This window comes from Eptesicus fuscus, chromosome 2 (genome assembly GCF_027574615.1).
Source record: "Eptesicus fuscus isolate TK198812 chromosome 2, DD_ASM_mEF_20220401, whole genome shotgun sequence".
NCBI lineage: Eukaryota > Metazoa > Chordata > Mammalia > Chiroptera > Vespertilionidae > Eptesicus > Eptesicus fuscus.
In genome coordinates this window covers 55,858,410-55,883,098 of record NC_072474.1, presented here as the reverse complement: position 1 = coordinate 55,883,098, position 24,689 = coordinate 55,858,410, and the positions used below count along the sequence as shown (strand labels likewise).

At 35.2% G+C, this 24,689-nt stretch overlaps 1 protein-coding gene across 1 annotated transcript in view; it reads left to right on the top strand.

Moving 5' to 3' along the window:
• The window catches only part of GRID2 (glutamate ionotropic receptor delta type subunit 2), a 1,386,076-nt gene that overhangs the window by 257,875 nt on the left and 1,103,512 nt on the right, over positions 1-24,689 (top strand). Inside the window, exon 2 of the mRNA XM_008143549.3 lies at positions 182-337. Within this exon, the coding sequence (XP_008141771.1) occupies positions 182-337 (156 nt within the window). The remainder of the gene's footprint in view (positions 1-181; positions 338-24,689) is intronic.

Sequence of the window (24,689 nt, the reverse complement as noted above, 5' to 3'; positions counted from 1 at the left end):
AGTAACTAAATTCCTGCTTAACTATTACACTGCTTTCAGTACAGTGTGTTTCAGTAATAAACTGCATGCTTTAAATGAAAATACACGTTTTTCAAATACATCAATTGCTTTTGACTTATTTCCAGTACACATGACAGAATATGTATGTTATTGTTTAATGGCAACACTCACTTCTTTCTAGGAGCAATTTTTGATGAATCTGCCAAAAAGGATGATGAGGTGTTTCGCACAGCAGTTGGCGACCTCAACCAGAATGAGGAGATCTTACAGACTGAGAAAATCACATTTTCGGTGACATTTGTTGATGGCAACAACCCATTTCAAGCAGTTCAAGAAGGTAAGGATCATCGGCAGTCCACTTTTTATAATTCTTGTTATTTGGTTCAACTTAAATGACATTAAAATTAGATATGTAAAAAGCCCTTGAACTTGGATATCGTTTTTGTATCTTTGCTGCACTGATTTTCTTTGAGAGTGTTGTTTTGTAGATATTAATTCCGTATTCCACTTCTGAAAGGGCAGAGTGTGCAAAGTTAGTGCTTTCATTGAAATGTAATATGAAAGGAATGTAAATATTTACTATAAAAGCTTTATAACATTTTATTATTTCAGTGTAAATGAAGCATTCCAAAAAATAGCATTTTTATATTTGAATTTTTACTTTTGACTGAAAAAATTGCCACATTGAAAGTTGTGATGACTTTTCAGATATATTCATCACAGATGTATTGGTGTAAGGGGAACTTTTAGACACTACCATACAAATCAAAGATTTCGTGCTGGGAATCTAATATACTGACATAGGCTATCCATGTTTTATCCTCTACAATACAATATAACACATATTAAAGTACTTTCTTCTATTCTCTCTGTATTCTTGAGTGAATTAAAATTTTTCATGGGTACAAAGTCATACAAGTGCAAATTATTTTCATTATGCTGAAATAATAACTTGTATAAATGAAGGTTTTGATTGAAAGATCTTAGACTAATAGAATTCTATTATTGATGCTATTATGCTAACAAAATATTTGATCTTTTGATTGGAAAAGCACTTGTTCATGAAACTGTTGCTAGTATATTTTATATTGATATATCTAGACTAAAGATACTAACACAAAATTAATTTAAACAAATGAATCATTCACTTCATTAAAAGATTAAAGGATTTGGCAGCAGCAAAGATAGAGGAGATGGCTTATGTAGTAAAGTTTGGCAAGAAACTTTTTAAAGACAAATACTGAAGGGAAAAGAAAAAGTATATATATTTGTGTTTTTTATTAAAGTGATCTTTTCATGAATGCTGTACTTGTATGGTGTACAAGTAAAATTTATGGGAATATGTTTGGATCAGTAGTACTGGTTATTGTTTAAACTTATTTATGCTTACTTTTGTCAGTAAGAGAATGGATAGAATGCTTAGTGTTCTAATGGATTTTCCTTATTATTAATTTGATGGAGTGAAAAGTATTATTTTAATGAAATGAACATAAGAGAATTAACTAAAAGCTATTTCCACAAATAAGTTTTTATAATAATATGATGGGATTTTAATAAGTAAACATAAATTATAAAGTCAGATTAATATAAACAGCCATTTATTTACATTTAAATGACCATTATCCTGGGAATTTAGGGTCTTAAATATTAACTGTGTTAATAAATTTTCTATAGAAACATTTAATAGCTGTTTAAATTAATATTAGAATATATGAAGCAATCTCCAGAATTTGAGGAAAATACCCAATAATATATGAAATAATATATACACTAGGAAGAATGTTATTCACTGTAAAGAAACATTTATGATATTTCTTTCTCAACTCTTAGTTTTAATGACTGAAATGAGAGGAGGAAAAAAATGAGAACCGATTTATGTTTGTGACAATCTTCTGAATAACTATGTATTAATTTTTGTAAATTAACTTCAAACACATGCTAAAATAGCCATGCCTTTAAAAATCCACTTTGACTGAAAGTGCGTAGAAATAAAGAAATGCAGACAATACCATGGGTAGAAAGTAATTATGAAGTTTGAGTAAGTATGTTCCTCACACCTATTTTAGAGACTATAATATGAAAGTCAAAGACTTCTAATTTTTAAAAATGCCACTATCTGTTTACATATCCATTGTATTGCCACCTGAATTCTGGAAACATATCTCTCCAAAGAGCTATTATGAATTGAAAGAATTTGTGGAACTGAAAGCAAATAGAGAGGGGAAATAAGTTTTAAGGTTCTGAGGTTGCTATTTGACTAGATATTTGTCAAGAAAGAAGAGAGAGCTTGATGTTTTGCCTGCTGGTTTCTGGTACTAATAGGATGTTCTGGACCAGTTATTTTGATGGTCTGCTCTAGGTAGTGAAGCTCTGGAGCTAATTTGTTTCCCTGCTAATTTTTAGAAGTAAAGATAATTTTCTCAAGAGCTCTTTTTGTAAGTGATTTCTTTGAAAGAACGAAGAGGAAATATTCATCTGAAAGAGAACATGAAATAATTAAGGAATATTTTCTTAAATGTTTAGAGGAAGTAATTTAGGAGGAAACCTCAACTGTACAATCAAAGATTGCCATTTTCTCTGAGCACACCTTTGCTGTAATATCTTAAAATCTATAGTATAGAGGGTCTTACATCAGCTTATTTTTCACATTCTAAAGGAGGACAAAATGTTCAATGATATAATTATTACTGATTGTTTACACATTAGCACTCCTGATGAACTTTTAAAAACTTCATAATTTTGAGTTCTTTCTCCTTCAAGCTTTCTTTATTTTTGTTTATTTGATTTTGAGAGTCTGATCCTGAACAAATAGCGTCGCCTGCATATAGACATTTGGTGGTGATAACAAATGATAAAAAGATTGATCATCAGATAGAAAAATGCAATTTTAAAACCTGAAATGCTCTATTTACTTTATTGTTAGAACTTCCTTACACTGCACACATTTGTGAAATGGTTATTTTCAGACACTTGAATTTTTGTTTACCTTGTCTTACTACTATCAACACTTAATAAGATAGAGGCATTTAAAGGTAAATAAACCTACTTTACCTATATATTACAATAAAGAGTAATGTTACTATTTAAATATTGTGTGACTTTGATTACAGTAAATTTGTGCACAGTAAATATTGATTTAAATAATTACCAAATAATTATTTTTGAGACGAATCTTTAGAAGATGTTGTCTTGCTTATAACACAGAATCAATATTGCTTTTTTGGAGATCAATGACTGTTGTTCTGTAACATTAATCTCAGTAGTTTTAGATAGTGGTGAACAGTAGAATTTGTTTTCACAGAAAAAAATCTTGAAATAAAGCACCTATTTTCATAATCATTTTTCTTTTATTTTAAATATATTTGATGTTTAGCCATTGCATACTTTCTCTCTATTGAGTTGTAGGAAGTTAACTAAGAGCAAATATTTTTTATGCTTTATCTCAGGATATATATATATATATATATATATATATATATATATATATATATATTTGGTAAGCTACTTTGTAGATGGGGCAAAGCTTTCTCTCTTAGACAATATATAAAAGAAAAGAAATCATATGGAATATTTTTGAAAACCTAGAGAATTATAGAAGTGGAAAATTATATATTATATATTCCTAGTTGAATGTTTTTGATATGTAGATGAAGAAGTTGAGACCAGAGTGGTTAAGTAATTTTCCTACACACTGCAAGTGTGGATTAGAGAAAGAACTAAACCAGGACCTTCATAGTACTATACTAATGTTTTCCTTGCTCTATGCTAGTCATATATATATATATATATATATATATATATATATATATATATATAGAGAGAGAGAGAGAGAGAGAGAGAGAGAGACAGCTCAGCGTGTTTTCTAAGACTTCATTAAATACTGTGGGGAATGAAAAACATAGTAGATTTATAGTCTTTGATATTATTTATGTTCATAGGTTTTAGATCTCATGGAGTTGTTAAAAAATTCTAATCTAAATTGATCAATTGTATAAATCACTCATGTCCTTTCATCTTTGGTTTTCCTTATCAATAAATAAATCAGAACATAAATTATGTGTTTTAAGGTCAGTTTTATTTCTATGGATGAGTTGTTTCATGACTCTTTAAACACACTTCCAGATTTAAAACTTTATATGATTATAGAAATGATCACTGTGTCATTTCTCTTTAGAAAATGACTCACCATTGCTAAAATTGCCTCCTAGTTTTTGGGGGGCTGACTTCAAAATAAATTAAAAGTGTTTTATTGTCTGTCCCTTGCTTTGCTACCTCATTAAATTATTCATTGCAACCCCCAAAATTCATTACTATCACTGTAATCCAGCAAGGACCTTTGGCTCATTCCATTGATTGGGCCAGAGCACCTGCTGCTGAAAACATTTCCTTACTCTTCTCTTGTAGACTGTTTCCTCTGTGACGCTTATGTACTGGGTGTAACAGGTGCAGAAGTGTCTGGTGTGAGAGAGACTGCATTCTCTTCTGAAAGCAGCAACAGTTGTTTATATTGGTAGCTCCTCGCTGAGACTAACTAAACTCTAGGCTTTGAAAGGTGGGGGTTTTCTAAAAACAAGGTCAGGGTAGGTAAGGGGAGTGCATTTGTAAAAATGTTCACTGAGAGAGCTGAGTGCAGAAAAGGAATCCATGTAGAGGTGTTGCATGCATCAAATGTATCAGGAAGGATGTTACGCACCATGTGTTGCTATTGGATAGCAAGACTCATTTGAAATATTTTGAAATAGTTGCTGGTATAAAAATAGCTAAAAATGAAATACATAGTAAGAGGAGTGTAAAGGCAAGATTGTTCTGTAGAGTCACAAATAATTCTATTGGAAAGAAGCATGAGTAATTGTCATAATTAGTATTTCTGTTAGGTCGCAAAACATTATAAACAATATAGTTATAAAGGCTGTTTTAAATATAGAAAGCAGTCATGGTTAATATCGCTCGTCTTCCAAGTTTCAGCCTGCTTCACCTTCAACTAACTTCTTTGCATTCCACAGCATGAATATTGGTTGCTCCCTACAAGTCTGTAAAATATATACATCTCACTTTTAACACCATGATAATTTCAGTTGGCTATGCGTCCTGTATCTTCGAAAATCAAATTACTGTAAGTGTAAATAATGAGACTGCTTTCTTTTATGATTTATAAATCCAATCTCATGTCTTTATATGCATATATAAAAGACACAGGCATCCATATCATGTGTGTAAAAGAGGTAATAGGAGAGTAGTATAGCCAATAAGATTATAAGGAAATATAACTTGGAAAAAATCACTTCTTCAAACCACATCACTATTCATTATGAATATTTCTGGTGCTATTGGCTAAATCGGAGTCGTCTGGTTCAAAGAGGATGTAAATGAAAAAGAAAGATTTATGTGGCCACACTGTTTGAATAACATTCCAGGGCTTAGTCTCATAATTTACATTTCCCTCTGCTTTAATAAGACATTTTTACTGTAATAAAAAAAATCTGCTGATTCCAAATTATTAGATTGGATTCTGCAACTTTCCTAGCTCAGGACTTCAGTGTGTATGCTTCATCAGCCTGTTTTCCTGGACCAGTTTTGGTAGCTCCAATTCCACTTGATTTTCTGAAAAATTTTTTTTTTCTGAACTTGAGAGTTGGTGGCTCCAGGGGAAATAAACAAAACACGAATGTCATGTAGGTGTAGTTCTACTCATTCATTCACTTGTTTATGTAATCATTTTTTTTCATTTATCCTTCCCTTTCCATATTAAAGGCAAGTATTATGCTTTGAATCCTAGTCTCTAGTCCCAATTCTCTGTGTAACTCATACCAAACTGTAGGTGAGAAGGAGTTGAAGAAATAAATGAAGTAGCTGACCAGCGTCTCCAAACATTCACACATCAGGGAGGATACTGGATGTCCATCCAATGGCTGTCTGGACCATTTCCTTTCCTCCAGGAGTCTGTGATATTTAGCTTGGTCAGCTCCCCAGCAATCGCCTGCCAAGTCACAGATCACATTTTTTCCCTACTGCCATATTCTAAGGATAGGCCTATAGGAATCAGAATCTGTCTATTGTGTGAACTTTATATCCATTATCAATGTAATATTTAATCATGAAGAATTCTGCATCTGTTAGGGACAAAACTACATGCATTCTTTTAAACATCTTACCTACCTCCATTGAAGAATTACCCATCAAGATGAATTAAAGATTCCATATATTTAGAATCTTATTTTGGGGGTAGTCAGTCAAATCAATCTAGCCAAGTACTTATTAAATACTGAGTACTGTCCCAACATTGGGAAGGCTACAAGAGGAGATAATAAAAGAAATAGAGGACACTGTCTAACTGCAGAAGCTCAAAAATGTTCCTGAGGGGGCTGAGAAGTGTTAAAACATCAAGTTTTAATTGTGTTAATAGTGAAAAGAAGATGATGTAGCTTTTCAACATTTTTAGAAAAGAGAGCTAATTTCTTTCTTAAAATTATTATTTTTTAATTTAATGTTAATGAAGATACAAGTAGCATTGCTTATTTTTTCCTATGATTTATTGTTGTCTTCCTATATTGGCCATTCCCTTATCTCATTCAATACCACACTGTTAAAGTAACGGGTCTCTAATGCAATATATAGATTGAAATTCAGATGTTTATGGAACTCTACATCATGATTTTAGAGCTTTTCTTCTTTGAGGTCTTTTACCTCACTACCTGCAGTCATGTACTGTTGTGTAAATTACCTCATAACATGTGTATTTGAACAATGTTTTCTGCTCTGGATGTTGTTTTATTTAGAAGAATTTTTAGCAGCTTTCTATGAAGCTGTGTTTAATGGAAGTGAAGATTTGTTCTCCTGTTGTTTCTTAAGTATTCCTTATTTCTAGGAAATATTTTTCTCATAATAAGAGCATATTACTTTCTTCTTCTATGCTCTCTCTACCTTTACAGACACAGTGCATCATTATGGCAGCATAATTCAATTTTTAATCAGTCTGTTATGATAGTGACTTGGTAAAAGAATCACCTCTATGTCTTGAAGTCACTGTGAATATACAGTTTATTAGATTAAAACCACACTTACCTATACTCTGCAGGTGTAATGAGAGTCCATTGTTTAATTTCAAAAATAGTTTAAGTTCATGTTGACAAACCAAAGATGACTTTACTATATTCAGAAATTTTAAACTATTATCAATATCCAAGTCTCAAATGATCCAGTCTACTTGCTTGAGGACAAAAATTAGCCTGACTTTTTATTTTAACATCTGACATTCAGTTTTGGCATGTCCTTGGGCAAGTGTTAGGTTTCTGGGAATCACATTATGAGCAGTCTTTTAGCACTCATGCAACATTTGGTTGAATTATCTTGTAATTTTCAAAAGAATTATCACTGAAACTCTGGTTTCCAAAAGAACATACGCAAAGCCAGAGCACAATAGGAAATGGCATATTCTGGGGAAAAGGGAATGAATCAGCAGGTACTTTCTGGTGCCTATAAGCATTTGGCTTTGAGCTACTCTGCACAGTGCTCAAGGCCATTGGAGGCCCTGTAGTCTTACCAGATTAGCTTGACCTTTATCACTGTGTTTTCGGTCCTGACCTCTATGTGCTGTTCTTTCTTTTGCCCTCTCAGTATAGTGCTCTTCTTAAACTCCTCACTCACCCCCCACCCCCTCATTTTAATCATTGACTCTCCATATTGTGCTGTACAAATTCAGGATATCTTATTTGGTTCGGTATGTCTTAAATTTGATGCCATTCATTCTGCTTAGGAAAAAGAAACATGGAAATTAAATGCATGGACCATAAAAATAGATGCATCTGCCTTTATGTGTGCTCTAATCCATCTGTTATTATCTGTCGGATCTTGAGCACACCTAATGTCTCTGAGCCTTAGTTTCTTCATGTATGAAATGGGATTACCAGGACTATGATTATGTGATTATTGAATGATGATTAATCATATTGGGTTGTAATGATGATTTGTGGGTTTCTCTACTAATCTGAGTGCATTTAAGTAATACTGGAGAATGCGGCGAGTTAGCACTATTGCATGTGTCCACCAGTAACTTGCTATCCCTTTTTGTCCTAATCTTCCCACACATCCTCTACTACATGTATTGGTAGTTTCCATGGATACCACTGATAATACTAAATTTATTATCTGCCTACTCAGTATTGCCCAATTGAGTCTTTCCTTATCAACATTCTGAATGCTGGGGTTATAAAAAATATAGGCACTGAATGCTTCTGTTTTTCCTTTCTTTTTTTTTTTTCTCTCTCTTCCTGGGTTAGTTCTGCTAGTCAGCACAGGAAGATGAGAATTATATTTGTAGTGTAATTTATTTGGCAAATAGTAGTGATGTTGCAACATGTGTACTTAGGGTTGGGAGGATTTAAAATACCTTGTTACCATTTCTGGGAAGTAGAGTAGGCCTGTGGAGATCAAATTAAAGCTTTCTGATGATTTGTGTAGGCTTAATACAATCAGTGAAGTAAATAAGGCACTGAGTCATAACTAAATGGAATTCTGTTGTAGGGAGGCATAATGTTGCAGAAGAGCAATATATGTGAAGGTCAAATATATAAACGAATTCAAGGAAAGCTTTCTGCTTTGAGGAGTGCATCATCTCTGGTATTTTGAGTTTATTTCTGACATGATTGTTTAAAAGGTTATCTTTCTGTGTTCTGCACATTTTTATTCCAACTATACATGGCCAAATCTGAACTCTAAACACTTGATCATTGGTTTCTTTGAATTTCTAGTACTACTTTTCTTCAATAACACATGCTATTATGTTATTTTCTGAGGAATCATACCTCATTTCGAGATATATTTGCATTTTTGTCCTTGGTCTACAATATGATATTAAAATTGGCTAAGCTCATTCCTTCAAGCTGTCTTTTCAAACTTCAAATACAAAAAACAAGCACCCTCCAAATGTCTATTATATATAAAAATTATATTCCAAAATGGAAACATAGAAAAGGCTTCAACCACGCACCAAAAAATTCTAAATATTTATTAAATATGATAAATATATTTCAAAATGGGATATAAATATTTTCTCACAATGTAATTTTTTTTGAGGAAACTGTTACACAAATCAACTTTAGAAGCAGTCATAGTACAGAGAATACTTCTAAAATACTGAATATTCAATAATATTTTGTACTTTACTTTTAAATTTATACTTACATGAAATGAAACAGATTACTCTGAGATGGTCCTGTGTGTCTATTCCTATCATTAAAACTGATGACAATATGGAGACTCTGATAATAGACAGTAACTAGGAGATAAAATAAGAAACTAATACATCAGAACAAGACTTGCTCCCAAGACCTGTTCTTACTGTTATATTTATTTGTCAATAATTTTATTTTTTGTAATTAGTGAGTTCATCTTTTTTTCTACTGATTCAATTCCCTATGTGTTTTTGTCCAGTTTAAAGAAGTCTTATTCCTATGTTAACTCATTATATATACACACATTTATATATGCACACCCATATATATACATATGTGTATATTAAACTATCCCTATATATTGTAATCCATCTGTATATTATATGTCATATGCACATATATAAGTAAGTTCGCTGGTTCATTAAGCACTACTCTCTTTTGAGCATCCTTCTAATGTTGATTTATACTTTTCAAAGGACGATTTTAAACCCCTATTTACTATGACTGTTAAATGAAACATGGAAGGCTTGTCAAACCACCATCATTCACTACCTAAAATTCATGCCTGGGCTCCCTCCATGGGAGCACAGACTGAATCACCAGCTTACACTTCCTTTCCTTGAAAATTGCTTAGAGCTTAAATATGGAAATGGTAGAACAACTGGCAGAAAACTGAATTACCAAGAACAATTGGTTTTCATTTCAGAAATCAAAGTTACAATTGCTCACTTATTTATAAGACTCTTTAACTTACCAGCTAGACATATAAGGAGATCATACAGGTGAATAAATTTAACTCAAGTACCCACAAACTTTATAATCTAGTAGAATTAAAAGAGCTAAACATGCAGATAATTGTTTTAATTGGAGATCAGTGATATAAAGGAAAGTAAATGATACTTGATAATATGATAGAAAATAATAGGTGTTTGTGCGTGTGTGTGTGTGTGTGTGTGTGTGTGTGTGTGTGTGTGTGTAAGATTTCAAACAAGGAGCTTACTTTGTTCCAAAGAAAGTCCAGTGGTTCATCAGGTCTCACTCACATATGGGGCATAAGGAGACCATTGTTGGATCCTTTTTGGATTTGAAATTCACCTCTCTGTAATGCTGATCTGATTCATCAGGGATTGAACCCAAAACCTAGGTATGTGCCCTGAGTGGGAATCAAACCTGAAAGCTTTTGGTGTCTGGGAATGACACTACCACCAATTGAATCACCCAGCCAGGGCTCAGTTTTCTTGGTCTTTTAATTAAGAGTAATGTACAGTGGTATATAGATATCTACAATGAGGAAAGAAACATCTTTTTGTGGCTTTTATATTTGAGCTACACTGACAAAAATAAAAGCCTTATTTGAAAAGCCCAATAATGAAAAGCAACATTTATTTATAACTTACTACATCCCATGAACTGTTAAAAGTGCTTCATTTTTCCCCCTGATCTTTATAGCTTATACCTTCTAATAAGGTAGTTACTATTCTTATTAGAATTTTTTCAGATGAGGAAACTGAGGTACAGCTAGATTAGGTAACTTGTTACCCCTGAAACCTTAATAGTGCATAGAACACTGATTTTTGTTTGTCTGTTAATCTGGAATCCCAGGCATATAACTGTGGGAGGGAGGAGAATGAGTTTAAGGTATTGATTTTCTTTCTCATGTGTGAGGTCAATTTGGGCTGAGTGTGTACTTCAAACAAAAGGCATGCTTTTCTAAAAGTAACCTGCTCTACCTCACTCTCTCCTTCAGAATTCCACTAATTCCTCTCTTTCCCTATCCTGTGGTCTGTGGCTTATTAGCATCTCATGGCTGCTATCTCTGGATTCTTATACTTTCCTTCATATTTCTGCTACACCCCATCCACACCTATGTAATTCTCACCTTTGAAAAAGAAGCCCTTCTCAAATTATCCCATTTTGAGTGTGTCACTTTTTCCTATTGGGATTTTAATGGATATCATTATTAACCACTACACTGGACTGCCTACTTGGAAAACCTCATTTTAGCTAACTCTTAGCCATTCGATGACTTCTTCAATCCAGTCAGGAAATGTTGTCTGTTTGAATGTTTTATGCAGACTTAATGCATGCATCATATTACAAAACTTAAAAAGAATGCCTGATACAAACCTTTAACTTCTGTGATTTTCAAGCTGAAATCTTCATGCTCATAGGTATTCCAACAGTTCATCAAAGGCTGACTTGATATTGAGTGGCAGCATCCCTTCAGAAATGCACTAGGTCTGACCAGAAATAAGATTGATCTCCAAATAACCATTCCACAGCATAGTTGAATGACTGCTGTTGAAACATGAGTATTTTTACTGAAAATATGACAAATTGAATGAACTTTATGAAAAGTAATGTTCCAGTTATATATTTAAAATGTCTCTTTTTATAAATCTTCTACTTTAAGTTAGTTGATGAGTCAGTTACAAATTCTTGAGTATTTTATTCCATTTTCTATGGGAAAAAGTTTTCCTATACATGTCTTTATTTATTTATTTATTATTTATTTATTTATTTATTTATTTTCTTTATTGATTAAGGTATTACATGTGTCTTTTATTCCCTTCTTTATAGAAATGCTTTATTGTGAAAATTAGATTCCTCATTAAGGGGCTAGGTGAAAAAACACTATTTATTATTGTGCAAATAGCACAACCAATATTTTTTGTTACCTATGAACTTGTAAAGAGTAATAAGGAGAAACTAACACATTACATAAAGGACTTCTTTGCATTTTGTCTCCTTTTATTCCTAAGATCCATGGTTTAATAGACACTAGTGAATAGCAAGTGGCCAAACAACAGGCCGTAGAGTAGGAGGGAAAGCAGGAAGGGTCCACAAAAGCATGATTTTCATTATAAGATCCTTTATTTCATCATTCATTCAATATTACTCAGCATCCCAGTGCCAGATAGTGAGGTAAAACTATTGAAGAATATGGAGGTAACTTACATGCACTCTGTATCTTCAAGGAGCTTTAAACTACTAACTAAGGTTAAGTTTGTGTCTGTCGATAATATAATTACTGGACAGTAGTTCCCAGTCGTTCCATGAAGGAGGAACAAAATAAAAAGTTCAGTGGAAAATGAGATTTCCAAAAGGGTGGTGTGTTGAGGAAGAAGGCAAAGAAGACGGAAAAGGAAAACTAGTAGCCTATGCTTTCTGCTCTGAAAGGAGGAAAGATATAATCAAAGATGCAGACATACTCAAAATACATCTGTGTGACTGTAAAATCTAACCTGGGCTTGGGTATGGGTTAGACCCACAATGGACACCTCAGGTGACAGAAACAGTCACTGTTATGGCAATGCCTATATACTATCTTCTGCTTCAAGGTTACCTCTTTCCCAAGCCAGAGGTAGAATAGTGAACTCGGCATGGAGAAAATCATAATTCAGCAAGCAACATGAAACACTAATAAGCACATTAATAAAGACATCAGCTTTCACATAGCACAGTCTTAGGATTTCTTTTAATGTGCAGCAAAAGTACTGAAAATGATTTGAGCTCAAAGATGTTACTTCAAAGGCACAATGCCTCCACTGTGTTTTAAGAGCAAGTGATATTTTAAAAATAATTATTGCACATCTATAGCAGATTAATTGCTTTTCACATTAAAGAAAGTGATAAGTACCCAAGTTCTATAATATAAAAAGTGTCATGCATATGCATTAGCTAATGCTCTCAAAGGGATTTTGCAGTAGGTTTGGCATTATGCTAGGACTCAAAGTCACAGCATTGAGCTCCTACATGAAAACATGGATTGTTTCCCAACTGAGTTGGACAGAAGAAGTTAAAGAATAAGATCATGTATTATGGTTCTTTTATATGCATAGTCTGTGATTACTATCTTTTCCCCCTTTAAGTGTGACAGTTAATGTTTTAACTTAAGAGCATTTTTATTGTTGTGATTAGCACAAGTAGCCAATGAAGTTTGTTTATCTGAATAAAAAAATTTGTGAAAATTAGCATCCATTGTTTGTTAATTATTGGTTCATTTATTCGTTCATCTAAACAGATGTTATTGAGTGCTTACATTTTGCAAAAGACATTAAGTGCTGAAATGGATACCAAGATGCATCAGTGTAGTTTCTAGCTTCAAAAAAATACTGTGCTTAACAAGTAACAGACATAAATAACATAAACACAGATATAAGTAATTATGACAAAATACAATAAATTAGAAAGACGTCAGTAGTGGTAAAGATGAAGTGTTATGGGATTTTAAGGAGTATGGGTATTAGCTCTGTAGTACTGCTTCTCCTCTCATCCACAGGTAGAAATACAAATTCAATGTAAACCAAATATTTGGTACCAAATATAATGGACTATTTGAGGTAATTTAGCATCATACCAGGTTTGTTGCCAACCTTACTATTCATAACCTATGTTCATTCACTGAATTAACTCAACGAATATTTTCCCAAGTTAGACTGACAGGCAAGTATCTCCTGAATGTCACCCCAATTTCAGTGTGTATGCACCCATCTCACCCTTTCCTCTGTGGTCTGCAGGGAATGAACAGTTGGTTCCCTGGGGAGGGTGAAGTTGTAGTTTCCTGGTGAAGCTGCCTAGGTGACCATGCTCATAATGTCTGTCCTTCCCTTTGCTCTCGTCCCATTATTAAGATTAATAGCTAGTTGAAACCCGTGTTGTTCAAGTGTCAAAGGTCAACATATATTCTTTAAGAAATAAGAAAATAACTTCCCACAACAAAAGTGATAGATGAGTGGTCAAGAAAGTGAAATCAGAGAAACCAGGCCAGAATCTATAGAAAAATAGCCCAGTGGGAGGTGATAAGGTCTTAGAATAGATAGCTGTAGTGGGAAGGGGAAAAATTGAGCTACTTAGGAAGCTATGCTGTAGGAAGGCTTGGCATCTTATTATAGTTCTGGGGACAGTAAAAAAGAAAATAAAGAAGATTCTGAGCTTTTGAGCTTTATAACTCAACAAATATATAATTAACAGAAATAAGGTGCATAGAAGAAAAGACACACATAGGGTAAATAAGTACCAAAGGTAGCTAATATTTATAGAATTTTTACTTTGACATACATAGGGTAAATAATTATAAATGGTAGCTAATATTTATTGAATTTTTACTGAGATCAGGCACAGTTATGAGTTTTACATAAATTATTTTTTTTATTCCTCACACAGGCCTTTGCCTATATTAAGAAAATTAAATAGCTAATAAGTATCAGAGTTGAAATTTTAACCCCTGTCTGAAAAGGTAGGTATTAGCATACAACTGGAAGAGTGGAACTGGAGCTCAACAAAGGAAGCATGGGGCAATGGTTTGAGATCACATTGCCTGGAGGTGAAAATTAAAGCAGAGCTTGGATGATACTGCCAAAGATTAATATAGGGGAGGTGAGAAACCATTTATATATCATTGCAAATACTTATGTGAGAAGGGAAACAAAGATAGAGCACATTTGAAATTGTAAGGCTGTGGGAAACCGTGAGAGGCAATCGGGTAAACAATCCAGTAACCTTGTTTTCCCCGCTTTACTGGGGCCCTTTGTTTCACATATTTAGGTTTGATACATAGCAGACTCGAAGAGGGAGTAGCATTGTGGTAGGGACAAAAGTTGCAACATGTTTTCAATAGCAGGGACAAAAGCTGTAGTATGTTCTTGATATCAGGAACTAGGATAGGGAGGTTGGCGGGGAGAGAAGTATAGAGTGTACCTAGGATCCTGTGGAGGCGGGAAAAACATCTAGCCTTGGCAATGACCTTTTTGCTTGTACAAGCTGTTTCTGCTTATAAAAAGGGCTGAGAAAATAAACTCGGCGCGCAGTCTTGAACTGTTTGCCCTCCCGGAAACTACTGTGTCTGTGTTTTTTAATCCTCACCCCCCTTTTCAGGTACCGTTCAACTGTAGTGCCGGCAGGCTCCGGCATAAGGCAAACCAGTGGAGATCCCTTCTCTGATGAGAATATCATCCTTTTGGGGGGCGATTGTCTTCATTGTCACTGAATATTGATTGGATGTAGATTGTAAAAAGTCCATGGATTCTAGAGCTAAGGAACTTACAGGTTAAATTACAGCTAGTTTTCTTACAATGTTAATGGAAGCTAGTACTGCAGTGAATAGTGAGTGGGCTGGGAAGACTGAATACTATAAGCATAGTCTTTCTTCTGAGTTTGATGATTAATTTCCATGTACAAGAATAGCTAGGGTTTAGTGAAATGTTGAATTCATGGGGACAATTTTGAATTAAGTACAAAGAAATCCAGAGTAGGAAGGAAAAGAGCTTTATGAAGAGCTCTATAGCTCTATTGGACTATAGAGCTACTTGAACAAACATGTTTGTTGATACACAGAAGGAAAATTGAGAAAATTTATGGGAAGCTATTATAATCATCTCAATAATAATTAAGGTGAAGGGACATTGGGAAAATGTGATGGGGGTTGGGGTGGAAAAAAAATCTAGAAGTGTTGCTGGGTGAGTCAATTAGGGATGATTGAAAATATTTGAGTCATGGTAAGAATCAGCCTAAGATTTCATAGTAAGAATCTGTAAGTGATTATATAAGACCACTCTCATGTAATTCTTCAGCAATATTAGGAATCTGTCAACATAACAAAGGCTGTAATTTGGGGTATAATTATTGTTTTATCTATTTTCTTGGTTAGGTATTATTATCAGAACTTTTTTACAATTATAGGAAGTAATGTGAGTGAATGAGTCACAAGAAAGGGAAAATAAATTCTTTCAAAATGGATGTTATTTCTACATTCCACTTATTTCTATTAAGTCCACATATATTTGAGGAGGTTTGATAATGTTATTGAAAGAGAGACTGGGAAGAATAAGTAGAAAATACATAATTTAAAATTTTTACAGGACTTCTATTTTTTCCTCAGATTTTTTTCAAGAGTTTATTTATTCACAGTGAATACCAACCCCTTTAACAAGAAAAGATTTCCAAAGGACTTTAATGAGGCTTCATTTAACATGGAAATTTATAGGATGTATTTTTTAGCTACTGGTTCTGAGACAATGATTCTCAATGTTGAAAGTGGTAAAGTGGAAAGTGTATCAACTTTGGAGTCTAACGCATTCATTTTATTCTTGGACCCGGCTCTTAGCAATTTCTCTGAGCAAATGTTTCTGAACTATAAAATGGGGATTTAAAAAATACTTAAATGACTCCACAAGTTTATTTTGAGAACCAATAGGGGATGGATTGGAAAGTCTATGTGATCTATTAAGTGATGGCATTTATTTTTAAATCCATATTCATCAGCATGCAGGCCCACTTTACTCTGGAATTAAAGCTGCTGTTTCTTCCAAAAAAAGATGTTATTGGTTTAAATAAATAAAGTTCAGCACCATTGGAAAACTTTTGAAGGTGGGAAATTTGTTGTTTGAATTAACATTTAAATAAGCTTTAAAGTCATCTCTGAGAAACTAGTAAAATTATGAAGATTTCAGTTTGCTTGTTTTAAAAATACTAAATAGTTATTTTATAAAAACTTTAATTTATTGAGCATGCATTTTTGACATGCAGTATATACTTAGATGCAATATGGTTGTTATTAGATTGAATAAATTGCTTCATTTTAGTCATATGGTTAGAATGTTTTATAATAGTATCTGAATTATAACTACAGCATACATATATGAAATTCTTATCCTCAATATGAACCATGTAACACAAGAGTAAATAGGTACTCAAAGAGATTTTTATCTTCTCTAGCCTAGGTAATAAAAAAATTCCTCTAACTTAAATGAAACATAGCTATAGCTATATTATTTACTTAGTTATTAATTTAAGAAAACTATATTTAAACATGGAGATAAGTCCTAGAAATATAAAAATCTTTATCTGGCCCTCAGGAGATTTTATTCCAATGGAATAAGATATGCACATTCTAGATTATAGTAGTCAGAGATGTAGTGGCATGTGTTCATACCAAAATAGCTTGAAGAAGAACTTGATTCTGCTCATGTAAGCAAGAAATTTTTTCTTCTGCTATGATTATCCTGGAGTAATTACCATAATAAATGCTGTAGCACCACTAACTCCCACATAGCATATTCCTTCTGTTTATGTGAAAAGTAGCACCATTGATCTGGAACTTAATTTTTTCCATGAATGCATTATTTCAAAATACTTTATGACTATAGCTAAAATTTTATGCCACAAGACTGAAAATTATACTTTTTGCCAATGGTATCAAAACAAGCTGTGTAAGAGGATAAGGGAGAATAAATATTTAATAAAGAAATGTTAGATCAGAGTTATATAATCTAAGGTTTGTACATATTTTGATTCTCATTTTTATTCTTTTATTTGTTTAGACTTAAAGCCCCTCACAAAATTCCTCTACATATGGAATTTTACCATTACATTTTAATATTAGAGCCATATGATATAGGTTAAATTTGTGTCTAGCATTTGGAAAACAAGTTAATTTTTAACTACAAATATCTATGACAAAGTCCCAGATTTAATACATTTAATTATTATTAATCGTATGGCTCATACAAAGTTTCTCAGATTCTACCAACACCCAGGCTCAGCTCCAGTCCTCAAGACTTGTTGGTAACAGTGAGTTGAAATCCTAGTTAAATCTCATTCTTTAGAGTAACCCTGACCCTAAAGGTACTGACTTTATATAGACCTCAGTCTCCCCATCTGTTAAATTATATAGTAGTAACTAGAGGCCCATTGCATGAAGATCGTGAAATAGGCCTTTCTTCCCCTGGCTGCTGGCATCAGTTTTCCTCTGGCACCCGGGACCCAGGCCTTTGCTCTGGCTGCAGCAGAGAAGCCAAGCCTCTTCAGTCTTCAGTCATCTTCAGTCTTCAGTCTTCACTTGCCCAGAGCCTTCAGTTCGCTCTGCGCTTGTGTATGCAAATTAATCTGCCATCTTTGTTGGGTTATTTTGCATTCTCCCTCTTGATTGGCTGGTGGGTGTTGCGGAGGTATGGTCAATTTGCATCTTTCTCTTTTATTAGTGTAGATAGGCATGACTTGAACTACTGTAAATAAATGACCCAATATACAAATAAACATCTATAATAATAAAAGTGTAATATGCTAATTAGACCAGATGTCCTTCCAGATGACCTTCTGGACAAAGCTGGGGCTGCAAGGGAAGCCCAGGTCCTGGGTGCCTACTGGCAGCTGGGGGAAGGAAGGCTTACTCTTGCATGAATTTCATGCATCGGGCCTCTAGCAAAGTAATAATAGTGATTTTTTTCTCATATCTAGCAAGGAAATATTTCAGAGCTTTAAAGTTTCTCCTAAGGACAGGCTTATTGTTTATAGAAAAGTGAGTTAGTATTCAACCAACTATATGAGCTTTTTAAGGTATTTTGAAACCTAGATTGCTTTTAAATTGACTTTAATGTCTAGAGATTGAATCAGTTTGCAATCCCTTCTCTCAGTATACACATGCGATGCATATTTAGTAAAGCTACTCAGTAGATTTCACTATGTGAAGCATCATTGATTGTGTTGTTCTGAACTTTATATTTTAGGTATCTTTTTCTTACCTAAAATTCAGTATGGTAACATCAACATCAGAAAATCAGCAGAATCATCACAGTAACTAACAATAAGTGAATAAAGGCTTATTATATAAACCAGTTCCTGTTGACATTCTTCATACATATTAACTCATTTAATCCTGACAGTACTGGGAAGTAGAAGTATAATTATCCAAATTTAACTCGGAAAACTATAGTCTGACAGAGGTGAACTAAAGTGGAAAAATCCATATTTTATTAAAAATCCATATTTTTTAAACTCAGTCAATCTGGCTCCAGAACCCCAGTCATGATAACATACTATAAATGACCTTCCAAAGCTTAGCTCATAGCATTAACAACTACAAATCCATGTCATTTTGGTCAAATAAAAGAGCAATATAAGATTCTGTTATAATCGCTGGCTAAGTTATTTTGCTTAGATATTGTTTCTTTGGATTAGAAAATATGACAAGCAAGCATATATATATATATATATAGATATATAGATATATATATATGGCTAATATGCAAAGTGCCACTGCGAGAGTTTGACCGGGAGACCGGGAGTTTGATCACTTGCTATGATGTGTGCTGACCAACAGGGGGTGGCATGGAATGAGGGAAGGCCCCACCCGGGCAGCTGGCAGCCGGGGAAAGAAGGCCCTGGCTGGCATTCAGATAGCTCCTATCAGCCCTGATTGCCGGCCAGGCCTAGGGACCCTACTTATGCTCTCATTTCTTACATCAGGCCTCTAGTTTCTCGATAAAAAGCTCATGTTGAATATCTATTCAAAATATTTTTAAGAATTTATTTTGAGATCTAGATAAGTTATCAGAAAGTCATATAGCATAACATTTCCTTTAAACCTTCCTATCCATTTCTCTCAGTAAATTTAAGTGTTTTGACACAAAGCCTTCATGACTCATTTCTGTATATTCAATGTAAGAAGAAAAAAATAATGAAAATATTCTCAAACTCAAGAGAAGGAAAAGTGAAACCTCATACTGGTAGAAAATATTTACAAAAGACATATCTAATAATTGAATTTCATCCAAAAGAAACAAAGAACTTAAAATTCAACAATAATAAAATAACCCAATTAAAAAACGAGATATAACTGAATAATATGAAAGTTAAAACAACAAAGAGATACCACTACATACCTATTAGAATGGCCAAAATCCAGAACACTGATAAAACCAAATTCTGGACAGGATGTGGAACAATAGACACTCATTCATTGCTAGTGGAAATGCATAATGATACAGTTACTTTGGAAGACAGTTTGGCCATTTTTAACAAAATTAAATACATCCTTAACTGTAGGATCCATAAATCGTGTGCCTTGTAACTTACACAAAGGAGTTGAAACCTTTTATATTTTTCTTCTAGTAGAGTTTCAATTAAATGGTTAATTTCTAGTTTCATGATTCCTTAGAAATAATTATTTAATAGGATTGTGCTGTCATACATTATATTGTTTAAATACTAATTTTACACTTGAGGAAAATAAAGCCTGGAAGAATGTGTCACCTAAGACGATGTAGGTAATTAGAGGCATCACCAAGGATTAGAATGGGGACTCTTCAGACTATTGCCTCTACATGAAGAGGTGTTCAAAGTGGAACCAAGGAAATAATGTTTCAACTTCCACTGAGACGATAATACACAGTAATTAAAACATATACTTTATGGGAGCAATGTTTGTCTTAAAAACCCAGCTCCGCCATGACCAGTTTGGCTCAGTGGATAGAGCATTGGCCTGCGGACTGAAAGGTCCCAGGTTCGATTCCGGTCAAGGGCATGTACCTTGGTTGTGGGCACATCCCCAGTAGGCAGCTGATTGATGTTTTTCTCATCGATGTTTCTAACTCGCTATCCCTCTCCCTTCCTCTCTCTGTAAAAAATCAATCTATACTAATAAAAGGGTAATATGCTAATTAGTCCGAACAACTTCCGGACAACTTTCTGGATGTCCTTTCAGACAAAGCCATGGTGGTGGGCCAATCAGGCCGGCAGGGGAAAGCAGTTAGGGGGAATCAGGCCAGCAGGGGAGAGCAGTTAGGGAGATCAGGCCAGCAGGTAGGTGAGCAGTTAGGAGCCAGCGGTTCCAGGTTGCAAGAGGGATGTCCCCAATTGGAAAGGGTGCAGGCTGGGCTGAGGGAAGCCCCCCGTGCATGAATTTTGTGCACCGGGCCACTAGTAATATATATTAAAACAACAACAACAACAACAACAACACAACAAAAAAAACCCAGCTCCATAACTTTCTCACTTTATGAACTTGAAAAATTTTTTCAGCCCTGAATTTCTTGTCTATGAAATGGAAATAATAATTTTACTTACCTAGAATTCTGTTGTGACAATTAAGTGAAATAATATCTGTAAAGCATTTGCAATAATGCTGGCAAAAAGTGGGTTTCTTTACCAATATAACTTATATTTAATGAAGAATATTTGTAAAATATATAATCAGGAATAAAAAGAATTATTGCTGCCGAAACCGGTTTGGCTCAGTGGATGGAGCGTCGGCCTGTGGACTCAAGGGTCCCAGGTTCGATTCCGGTCAAGGGCATGTACCTTGGTTGCGGGCACACCCCCGGTGGGGGGTGTGCAGGAGGCAGCTGATCAATGTTTCTCTCTCATCGATGTTTCTGACTCTCTATCCCTCTCTCTTCCTCTCTGTAAAAAATCAATAAAATATATTAAAAAAAAAAAAAGAATTATTGCTAATCTTAATACCTAGTTAATATATGTATATACTTGGAGATTTTTTCATTTGAAATTTCATTCCATTTCCTTTTTTTATTTATGTTTTAAAAATCTATATTGAGTAATTTTTTTTAGAAATCTGTATTGTGGCAACCTGGAAATCTAGGTATCTTAAGTTACATTTGCTAAAAATTACTAAAAATACTGCACAAAATGCGCACGTGCACGTGCACGTGCACACATACACACTCACACACAGATAAAACAGACACACAGAAACCAAACCACAACATCTTTTTAATGAATAGATGTGCTTGGAAGGAAATACAGAATTCAATTGAGTCCAGGGACTACGCCACATGACAAATGAGGACAGTTCATTAGTGCTGAAGACGTTGCTTGGCCTGGGGCATCTACAGTCACATCCTGACTGGCCTAGAGACTTGCTTTTGATCATCTTTGGCATGTGTGTGAAAGGTTTGGGCTCGTGCAGAGTTGGAAGCCTGTTCTGAGGGTGCATGAACTTGACTGCACAAAGGACTATAATCAAGAGTAAATTAAAAAACAAACTAAAGGCTAAAGAGGAATAAAAAAAAAGAAATCTCTCTCAACCTTGATAAAGTAGAGGGGACACAAATCTCTTTTGAGAATTCATGGTCCTGAGAAGACTCTGATGTAGAAGCAGAGCCTCAATCCATGCTATTTGCATATTGCAGAGCAAAACGATCCTAGAATAAACTTAAAATTGTCTCAGGGATAGTAATGTGATTACTAAACAAATGTAATAACAGTAATAGTAATTAATAGTAATAGTAATTTTACAAAAACAACTGCAAAATCTTTCTGTAATATTTTCAACTGAGGCATTTAATGTTCTCCTTCAGAGAAGAGAGCAAACAATATAAGCACAGTCACATAACACAATTATAAAGTACACAATGGGATAATAGATAGACATTACACAATGGAATACTACTCAGCTATAAAAAGGATGAAATTTTGACATTTTGGACAGCATGGATGGATCTTGAGAGTGTCATGCTAAGTAGAATAAGTCAGACAAATAAAGGACAAGAGCTGTATGATTTCATTCATTTTTGGAATAAAAGAAAGCAGCAAACAAACAAAATGAACAAACACAGACACAGACAGTAGTATAATGATTACTGGAGAGGAAAGAGGGTAGAAGGAGGATGAAGAATATAAAAGGGGTTAAATTTATGGTGAGGAAAGGAGACTCTGGTGGTGAGCACACAATGCATTATAACAATGTGTTGTTATAGAATTGTACACCTGAAACTTATATAATGTTATTCACCAATGCCACCTCAATACATTAAATTAAAAAATAATTTACAAAGCAAAGTGTAAAATAAATATCATTTATACTTATCTATACTAATAATAGAGGAATATACAAATTGTCCATTATGCCATCACATAAAGACAGGATCAGCAGGTGGCGTCCCCGCCCTTGCGCTGGTCTGGGGTAGGAGCCCAAATCCTTATCTACCTAAAACGTGGCTGTGTGCCATCATATCAGTAAGAAAGGGACATCCCACACTTGCCTGGGGCATCTAAGTCACTGGCCTAGAGAATCAGGGTTTCAGATAAGGGGACGCAGCATTCCACTGCTATCTTGAGTTTGGGTTTTTAAGGAAAAAGCCAGAAGGGATGATAAACCCTCCACAAATGGCTCAGCCAGCGCCTAAGTGGCCAAGCCTTTCCCGCAATGAATGATCCCAGCCCTCCCTGGATCAGGCAGGTTCCTGTGGAGTGCAATCTCCACGCAACACAATGGGGGCCCTAGTTTCATCCCAGGCGATCTCATGCATGTTAGCTGGGGCAGCAGGGAAGGAAGGAAAAGGCATCACGCAGGGCAGCTCAGGGGAGCAAGCAGAAGGAAACCATGTCTGGCAGACAACTCCCCTGCCACCCCCTTCAATGTGTAAGAAGAATCAAATAAACCAATATAAACACCCCTCCCCCGCCCCAGAGAGATCCGGGACTGAGAGGTGTCCTGCCCAGGCATTGCTTACCTGCTTCCCACCCCCTTCATCCAAATGGACAGGTTAGGGGGTTAAGGGGAGGAGGAGGAGCCTCGCAGGAAGGGGATCCCTGGAACCATACCCCTGCCCTCTCTCTGGACCTGACCTCTTGGAGCACAGGGCCTGACCCCGCCCCCAGCAGATTTGCATATCCCAGACCCTCTGGTGCTTCCAGGCACTGGGCATTCCCGTGTCTTCCCTGCCTCCCAGCCACTGACCCTCACTGTCTCCTACCCCAGAAGCACTCTGTCCTCCCCAGCTTTCGGTCTTTATAGCCTAAATGCATGGTGGGCGTAGTTGCTTCTCCATGGATTTTATTGATAAGAACCCAGCGAAGTCACTTAGCAACTGAGCTGCTCAGATTTCATCAGGGACAATGAATGACACACCTTACTTGGCTTTAATAACAAAGCAATCTTATTCTTTAATTTTTTAAAATAGATTTTTATTGATTTCAGAGAGGAAGGGAGAGGGTAAGAGATAGAAACATCAATGATGAGAATCATTGATCAGCTGCCTCCTGCACGTGCCCTACTGGGGATCAAGCCCGCAACCCAGTCATGTGCCCTTGACCAGAATTGAACCTGGGACCCTTTAGTCCTCAGGCCGAAGCTCTAGCCACTGAGACAAACCAGCTAGGGCAAGCAATCCTATTCTTAAAGACTTGATTTTTGTCATAAACAAGTGGATTTGAATCATATCAAACCAATATACACTTTTTAATGAAATGTCTCTTCATTTCTACTAATGCAATTTTACCTTAAAGCTTAGGTTGTATAATCTATACTAATAAAAGGGTAATATGCTAATTAGACTGGACATCTTCCAAACATCCATCTGGACATCCTTCTGGACAAAGCCACAGTGGCGGGGGCCGAGGCAGAGACAGTTAGGGGTGACCAGGCTAGCAGGGGAGGGCAGTTAGGGGCATACAGGCTGGCAGGCAGAGGACGTTAGTGGTGATCAGGCAGGCAGGGGAGCAGTTAGGGGTGATCAGGCCAGCAGGTAGAGGTGGTTAGGGTCTATCAGGCAGGCATGCAGGTGAGAAGTTAGGAGCCAGCGGTCCTGGATTGCGAGAGGGATGTCAGACATCCCCTGAGGGATTCTGGATTGGAGAGGGTGCAGGCCGGGCGAAGGGACCCTCCTCCCCCCCCCTCCCCCATGCATGAATTTCATGTACCGGGCCTCTAGTATATAAATAAAAGCCCAGCAACTGGAATGGCAGAACGATTAGAACAACTGGTGGCTATGACATACACTA